Source organism: Mauremys reevesii, unplaced genomic scaffold (assembly GCF_016161935.1).
Source record: "Mauremys reevesii isolate NIE-2019 unplaced genomic scaffold, ASM1616193v1 Contig25, whole genome shotgun sequence".
NCBI classification, from domain to species: Eukaryota; Metazoa; Chordata; order Testudines; family Geoemydidae; genus Mauremys; species Mauremys reevesii.
In genome coordinates this window covers 454,364-462,789 of record NW_024100835.1, presented here as the reverse complement: position 1 = coordinate 462,789, position 8,426 = coordinate 454,364, and the positions used below count along the sequence as shown (strand labels likewise).

Sequence of the window (8,426 nt, the reverse complement as noted above, 5' to 3'; positions counted from 1 at the left end):
CAGAGCGCCCCCTTGTTGCCACGTCTCACAACTGTCTGTCTGTCTGGCACAGGGCTGCACATACAAACCCGTCCATGGATCAGGTTATTCAGCATCCAGTCAGAAAATGGGCCTGAACTAAACCCCGGCACAGAACTCGCCTGAATGCTGGGCTGTTCAAAATCCCGGCCTGGAGCCCGGGGCCAGGGCTCGGGGCCATGGATGTTCTTGCAGCCCCAGCTCTGCCCCATGCTGCAGGGGACCCACTCACAGCTCACAAGGGGGGAGCGATTGGGAGGAGGTGGCTGGGGTGATTGGGGGGACAGGGCTAGAATTCAGGAGAGCTGGGGTCAATTCCCAGCTCTGCTGCAAACTTCCTGTGTGATCTTGGGCACCTCTCCCTGCACCTCAGTTCTCTTGCAGGAAAATCATCCTTTTTTTCTCCCACCTCACGTCTATTTTGACTGTGAGCTGTTGAGAGCAGGGACTGTCCCCTCCTGTCCGTACAGCGCCTGGCACACAGGGGCCTGCAGGTGCTGCTCTACCGCACGTGCTGATAATCAATTGTTCTGCATCTCCACTGACATCGCTGTGACTTTCTTCTAGCTCTGCAGCTATTGGATGAAGTGCAGGCAGGAGTCCGGATGCTGAAAGCCCAGCTGGGTAACGTCAGTGCAGCTTATGGAGAAATCCAGATCCGGCTGGACAACGTCAGTGCAGCGCGAGCAGCAGTGCAAGGTCGCTGCAGTAAGTACTAGCTGCAGTGCTGGCTGGTGCCATTTCTGCTGCTGCTGAGGATGAACGGAGGATTTCAGGCTTCCAGACTGACAACGCAGCGACTTTCACCAGCCCTGAGTTCTCTTCCATTGAAAATCACCGGAGGCTGCACCTGTGCCCACACCGTGGTGATCGGTGTGGAGTTAAATTACACCCTAGGCCTCGTTAGCCTAATGGGAGCACCCACTCAGAAGTTCTCTGGCTTTGGGGCAGCTGAAGGGGAAGGGAAATGCAGCACTAGAAACCCTGAGCTCCCTGTGTGTGTCCCTGTGACGTTAGCCTGGGCTTCTCACCTCAGTCTCTGCTCCTAGGTTACCTGCTGACAAAGGTCTCCAGGGGCTGGAGGTTTTTCAATGGGAACTTCTATTACTTTTCACACGAAATGAAGTCGTGGGATGAGGCCGAGCAGTTCTGTGTGTCTCAGGACTCGCACCTGACCTCTGTCTCCTCCCAGGCGGAACAGGTGAGCGCAGGAAGCTCCTAGGGGCTTGGATAATGGGTCAGTGCCTCGTTTCACACCAGAAAGAGGTGGAAGGTGGCAGCTGAGGTTGCAAATCTGTGATGTGTCTTGTGGCAAATTATCCCGCAAGGGATGCGAAGCCTTGGAACCTGACTCAAGGGTTTCACTCATCAGTTGAAAAGCAGAGATGTGGCAGAGGAACAGAGCCAGGATCTGGACTTCCCAGAGTCTGCGGTGCTGGGGGAGGTGGATTTGGGGTCAGGCTCATTTCCGATTTTCCCTACTTCCCATGTAGCATTTCCTGCAAACCCAATGGCCTTTCCCAGTGAGGACCCCTTTGATCCCTCTCCCCAGGCCTGAGCTCCTGCTGGACAATCTAGAAGCCTGTATCTGGAAGGCTTGTGTGCAAGGGGCCATGCACCTCTCAGAGAATCCTCTCTCCCCACGTGCCCACTGCAGCCCTCACCCCAGGCCTCTGTGGCACTTTCGGAGGAGGAAAATCCCTCCCTCCGGCAGGGCCAGACTTTGCACCCAGTTCTCTGCTCCGAGCTTTGCCTCCTGCAAAGGGCAGGGGGCTGGTGTGACACAGATGGAGACGCAGACACAGAGCTGCTCCAGGGCTCCCTCAGGGTCTCCCAGCTAGTCACTGTCAGCGTTGGGGGCAGGACACCGTGTCTCCCGCTGCCCAGTGCCCTGCTCACACCACCAGACGCCCTTTCCTCTCCCCCAAAATCTGTTCAGCCCAGGCAGCTGCGGCTGCATCCTGCAGCCTCACTTGGGTGACCTGCACATGCTGCAAACTGTGTTGTGCAGGAGTTTCTCTCCAACGAGACCCAGGAACAAGATCACTGGATTGGACTCACCGACCAGGAAACAGAAGGCAGCTGGCACTGGGTGGATGGCACAGAATACAGAGCAGATGCAAGCAGGGGGTGAGTAAAGCTTGAGAGACGTGATTATTTATTACACGATTGGTCACAAGCTCTTTTGGGCAGCGTCTGTGCGGCCCCTGGTGTCTATGCAGCACCCGGCACAGTGGGCCTCATCCTGAGGGAGGCCCCCGGGCGCTGCCACGACAGCAGTGAATCCTCTCAGGAATTTCTGCTAATGCCCCTTTGCTTAGCGCAGGAGCCTCAACACGGAGTGTGTGTTCAGTGCCCACTGAGACCCAGGGCCAGAGCCTCCTCTGGGGTAACTCGGCATTGACTTGAATGAACCACAGGGATTTACACCAGCTGAGGATCTGGCCCCAAGTTGACTCAGTGTAGCCAGGGGAGTCTGGAGTGAGCGGCAGGTTCCCGCTCTCCTTGGGATTGCGCTGCGCTCTCCCCTCGGTCAGGCTGGGCACGGGGAGGCTGTGGGGCCGGGGGCATGGCCGGAGCCAGCTGCAGTCGGTGCAGTGACCTCAGGGGGCTGTGGGCGAGGCCCATAAGCAGGGCCAGGGAGAAGTTAATGACTGGCCCCTGCTGCCCTCTCTTCCCGTTCCTGCGTTCCCATCTCGGGGGTGCCTGGGACGTGCTGTGCCACCTGCTCTGGTTCTGGGCACTGAGATCTGAGTTGCTGCTGCTCAGCATTTGGAGCCACACACTGACTTTGGCTCTTTGCTGGCCTGTCAGGCGCAGGGCAGGTGCTACCCCCGGCCATCAGAAGCCCTTCGTTACCATGGCCACAAGAGCTGTGGAGAACTCTCAGGGGTGGCCGAGGGGGTGCATCGCTTCACCGCATCATTGCTGGGTGTCTTGGTCCCCTGCCAACAACAGAGTCCGAGAGCAGAACTGAGCTCAGGAATTGGCTGTGGTTCTCCACTGAGACATTAACACTCTGATCTGTAGGTTCTGGGCGGAGAATCAGCCAGACAACTGGCATCAGGGGATTGGAGGCAGAGAAGACTGTGTTCACATCAGTCCAATGAACCGGAATTTGTGGAATGATATCAACTGCACTGAGCCTTTCAGGTGGATTTGTAAGCAGGCCCATGGACCAGCTGGGATGTGACATGCAGGTCCCAGCACCTCAGAAAGCCACCTTAATTTTCAAGCTAGAATATTTCCCAGCCACCTGCCGATGAGGAGCCCTGGGCACTGGAGTGGGCCGCATAGGATATGCATTGCAGGGATGCTTTGTCTTGCTGTGATATTTCTGGCTGTGGCAGCAACAGCTGCCCTTATGCCACTCAGTGTGGCTGGCTCTGTAATTTGTATGTTTCCAGGTCTGTCAATGAATAACATCCTTGGATCATGGAGTTATTGTTTCACAATCACCCAATAAATAATGATTTTCTTGACTTCTGGTAGTCAGATCAGTTCATGCTGACAAAAGCACCTCCGTTATCAGCCTCTTTGATTATCATGTCAGGGTTATTTCTGAGGCTGTGGATGGCATTGCGTTCTGCACGACTTAGGTTATGAGGCAAGCAATGTTGTTTTTCCACAATTTCTGCCTGTGCATGTCGGCAGAAGCACTCTATGTATAGGTCCAGACTGTCATTGTGACCCTCAGTAGTCTACCGGAAGGAGGCTGCCAGACAACTCTCCAATACCAAATTCTACAGGCTCGGCTCGTGGGGGTGCTCCCAGCCCCCTGCCCTGAGCGGATCAAGGCAGGGGGCTGGAAGGGATGTGCCCTGTTCCACCCCCTTCCCCCAGGCTGCGTCCCTACGGAGCTGTGTACACGCTGCCGCTCTTCCCCCTGTTGTGCCGTGGGTTGCCGACCCCTGGTCTACAGCCAAGCACTGAGATACAACCGTATCTGCTCCAACGCCTCAAACAGAGACCAACACCTACAAGATCTTCACCAAGCGTTCTCAAAACTACAGTACCCGCATGAGGAAATAAGGAAACAAATCAACAGAGCCAGACGTGTACCCAGAAGCCTCCTACTGCATGACAAACCCAAGAAAGAAACCAACAGAACTCCAGTGGCCACCACATACAGTCCCCAGCTAAAACCCCTCCAACGCATCATCAGGGATCTACAACCCATCCTCTTCAGCCTCAGGTCCACATCCCATAACTTAGCTCCCGGCAGACAGCTCACCCTTCTGTTCCCTGGATCAGCTCTGCTGCCAGGCCTGTCCATTCTTCTTAGTAAGGAGTCACCAGTCACGTAGACCTGCCTCTTCCTGGTGTTGGTGCCATTCTCCAGCCTTCCTCTCGTTCCTTCTGAATGCAAGTCCTCTTGTCTTTTGTTCTCCCTTGCGATCTACTGCAAGTCATCCTCTGTCCTCCTGGGGCTCCGAACTCTGGGTATGTACATTGACTCTTCTCCTCTTCTTGTAGGACTAGCTGCTCTTCTCTTCTCCCTGCCCTCCCACCTTCTGCTACTCCCTGCTGCAGCCTTCTTCAATTTCCAACTCAGCAAACCTATTCCTGAGCTCCACTTCTCCTTCACTAGCTGGTCTTTTCCTCTGCCCGGTTCTCATCATCACGTTTCCACTGGCCACTTTACTCACCCAGCAGTCTCCCCTCCGCGTTCTCCAGTCCAGCTTGGATCTGCCAGTCCTGAGTTTTCCCTTCAGCCTCCTCTCGCCTTCCCTCCATCATCTGCTCGAATCCCCTTCAAAACTCAACCAGAGTTTCCACCTGCATCTCCAAACCTCGGCTCTTCTCTTCCATCAGCTCTCTCAGGCGGAGCTTCATACAAATAAGCTCTTTTCAGGTACCTGCACCAGGAACATGTACATCCCGCAGCTTCCACATCTGGTCATTTTCATTGTCTCTTCCATTGCTTGGCTCACTACCACTGCTGCCTCTGTATCTGTCACACCCTTCAGGCCGAAGCACCTGCCAAGGAGAAAGAAAACCCCACACCACACAAAAACAGAACGTCACCGCCCCTCCCCCAAACTCTCCTTACAATCCCGCACGCTAACTCCCCTTTTTCCAGTTGTTTGCTGGCTTCTTTCCCACGGCTTGGCTGCCTTTGTAGGCCCCCTAACCAGGGAAGCCCCTCGCCCGATCTGATGTGATCACAGGCTCTGCATCTCTCAGCGCACGACCCGTACCAGCCTCTGCAACTGAACACCGCAAACCAGCAAACTCTCAAGTACCCAATCGCCAGAGGCGACGCATAGGGGGTGTGTGCAGGGTGAAGCACCCCCCACCCCCGATTTCTGCTTCGCATGGTGGGGGGTGGGAGGAAGAGGGGCTGTGTCCTTCTCCCGCTGACGCTGACCCCCAGCACGCTCGGCCCCGTCCCCGACAGCCGGGCCTGGGCAGGGAGTGGAGGGGGCAGGACCAGCCACTTCTCATGTTGGCCGCTCAGGGTCTCTGCTCTGTGCAGCACAGCGGCTGCCTGAGAGAGCCTGGTGGGGAGGTGGCAGGGGCTACCCCATCAAGGCCAGGCTACCAGGGACAGGGGTCGAGCAAGCTGGAGTCCTCTGACCCCCTGGCACGTTTCTGGCTCACTCAGCCCCTGTCCCCAGCAGCAGGGACCTGGTGGGATGACCCAGCCCTGCACCCCCAGCCAGGCTCTCAGGGAGCTGCTGCCCTGCACAGAGCAGTGACCTGGAGCAGCCGGCTTCAGCCGCATGAGACGCGGCTCCCTCCTGCTCCTCGCCCGGGCCCGGCTGCCAGGGAGACTGGCCGAATGTGCTGGGGGGAGGCGTGTGGGGCCCAAAACTGGACACAGTACTCCAGATGAGGCCTCACCAATGTCAAATAGAGGGGAATGATCACGTCCCTCAAGCTGCTGGGAATGCCCCTAGTATACAGCCCAAAATGCCGTTAGCCTTCCTGGCAACCAGGGCACACTGCCATGGGCGCCAACTTATATGGGCTCGTGGAGCTAAAGCCCCAGGAATATTCAAAATCAGGGGCTCTGCTCCACCAATATTTGGAGCTAGGTTTTGCCCCTTTAAATCTCAGCCACGGCCGGGAATCAGAGGGCTCTGGGCTCCCTGCCGCGGCGTGCAGCCCAGAGCCTTTTAAATCCCAGCCGCGGCTGGGAGTCAGAGGGCTCTGGGCTGCCTGCTGCGGCAGGGAGCCCAGAGCCCTTTAAATCCCAGCCGCGGCTGGGAATCAGAGGGCTCTGGGCTGCCCGCTGCTGCGGGGACCCCAGAGCCTTTTAAATCCCAGCCGCGGCCGGGAATCAGAGGGCTCTGGGCTGCCCGCTGCGGCGGGGAGCCCAGAGCCTTTTAAATCCCAGCCGCGGCCGGGAATCAGAGGGCTCTGGGCTGCCTGCAACGGCGGGGAGCCCAGAGCCCTTTAAATCTCAGCCGCAGCTGGGAATCAGAGGGCTCTGGGCTGCCCGCTGCGGCGGGGAGCCCAGAGCCCTTTAAATCTCAGCCGCGGCAGGGAATCAGAGGGCTCTGGGCTGCCTGCAACCGCGGGGAGCCCAGAGCCCTCTGATTCCCGGCTGCGGCTGGGATTTAAAAGGCTCTGGGCTGCCGGCAGCAGCGGGGATCCCAGATCCCTTTAAATCTCAGCCTCAGCTGGGAATCAGAGGGCTCTGGGCTGCCCGCTGCGGGGGGGAGGCCAGAGCCCTTGAAATCTCAGCCGCGGCTGGGAATCAGAGGGCTCTGGGCTGCCGGCAGCAGCGGGGAGCCCAGAGCCTTTTAAATCCCAGCCACGGCTGGGAATCAGAGGGCTCTGGGCTGCCGGCAGCAGCGGGGAGCCCAGAGCCTTTTAAATCCCAGCCGTGGCCGGGAATCAGAGGGCTCTGGGCTGCCTGCAACCGCGGGGAGCCCAGAGCCCTTTAAATCTCAGCCGGGGCTGGGAATCAGAGTGCTCTGGGCTGCCTGCAGGGGCAGAGAGCCCAGAGCCCTTTGAATCCCAGCCCCGGCGGCTGGGATTTAAAGGGCTCAGGGCTCCCAACGGCTGCCAGCAGCTCAGAGCCCTTTGAATCCCAGCCCCTGGCTGCTGATTGCCCCCGCCCCAGACCCCTGCCCCAACTGCCCCTCAGGACCCGCACCCCCTATCTAAGCACCACTGGTCCTTGTCCCCCGTTACCCACTCCTGAGACAACTGCCCCTAACTGCCCCTCGGGACCCCAGCCCCTATCTAAGCCTCCCTTCTCCTTGTCCCCAACTGCCCCCTCCTGAGACCCCACCCAACTTCCCCCCAGGACCCCACCCCCTACCTGTCCCCTGATAAACCCCCTGGACTCCCATGCCTATCCAATTGCTGCCTGTCCCCTGACTGCCCCTCCGAACCTCTGCCCCATCCAACCCCCCCTGCTCCTTGTCCCTTGACTGGCCCCTGGAACCCCCTACCCCTTCTCCAACCTTGTAATCTTGTGGCACTGACGCGTTGTAGCTTCATTTTATATCGGCTTACAGGGCGGGAGTGGGGGGGGGCACCACCATTTTGGGCCCCACCAAAAATTATACAAACCTGCCGCCTATGCACACTGCTGACTCATATCCAGCTTTTCCTTTTTCGCTGCAGAGAGCCTAGCTGAGCTCGGTGCTTAGCTGCAGCTGCCTACTGAACCTCACATCCTCACCCGCACCCTCCACTTCCATCAGCCCCGTCTCCCTGCCTGTCTCCTGACCCTTCCTGGGGGTCTTTCATGTGTTCAAATGCAGAACAGCTGCCACATGGCATCTGGATTGCACTGAAACCAAAGGGGATAAACAACCCCCGGAACAGGCCCTTGTTCAGCTGACACCTGCACAACCAAACATAAGAATGTGAGAACGGCCAGACTGGGTCAGACCAAAGCTCCATCTAACCCAGTGTCCTGTCTGCTGACAGTGAACAGTGCCAGGTGCCCCAGAGGGAATGAACAGAACAGGGAATCCATCCCCAGTTGCCCATTCCCAGCTTCTGGCAAAGAGGCTAGGGACACCATCCCTGCCCATCCTGGCTAATAGCCAATGATGGACCTGTCCTCCATGAACTTATCTAGGAACTCTGTTATGGTCCTGGCCTTCACAATATCCCCTGACAAGGAGTTCCACAGGTTAACTGTGAAGAAATACTTCCTTTTGTTTGTTTTGTTTGTTTGTTTTAAACCTTCACTTGGTGACCCCTAGTTCTTGTGTTATGAGAAGGAGTAAATAACACTTCCTTATTTACTTTCTCCACACCAGTCATGATTTTATAGGTCTCAGTCACATCTCCCCTTAGTCGTCTCTTTTCCAGGCTGAAAAGTCCCAGTTTTATTAATCTCTCCTCATATGGCAGCCGTTCCATACCCCTAATCCCTTTTCTGAACCTTTTCCAATTCCAATATATCTGTTTTGAGATGGGGCAACCACATCTGCAGG

General features: G+C 57.1%; 1 protein-coding gene across 1 annotated transcript; it reads left to right on the top strand.

The window, feature by feature from the left end:
* The first annotated feature begins 603 nt into the window (after nt 1–603).
* Nucleotides 604–3,455, top strand: LOC120393597 (C-type lectin domain family 4 member F-like). Its single transcript, XM_039518228.1, has 4 exons — nt 604–726; nt 1,068–1,219; nt 2,030–2,148; nt 3,049–3,455. Exons 1-4 carry the CDS (start codon nt 624–626, stop codon nt 3,209–3,211), a joined length of 537 nt encoding a protein of 178 aa, XP_039374162.1. The 5' UTR covers nt 604–623; the 3' UTR covers nt 3,212–3,455.
* Nucleotides 3,456–8,426: the final 4,971 nt, after the last annotated feature.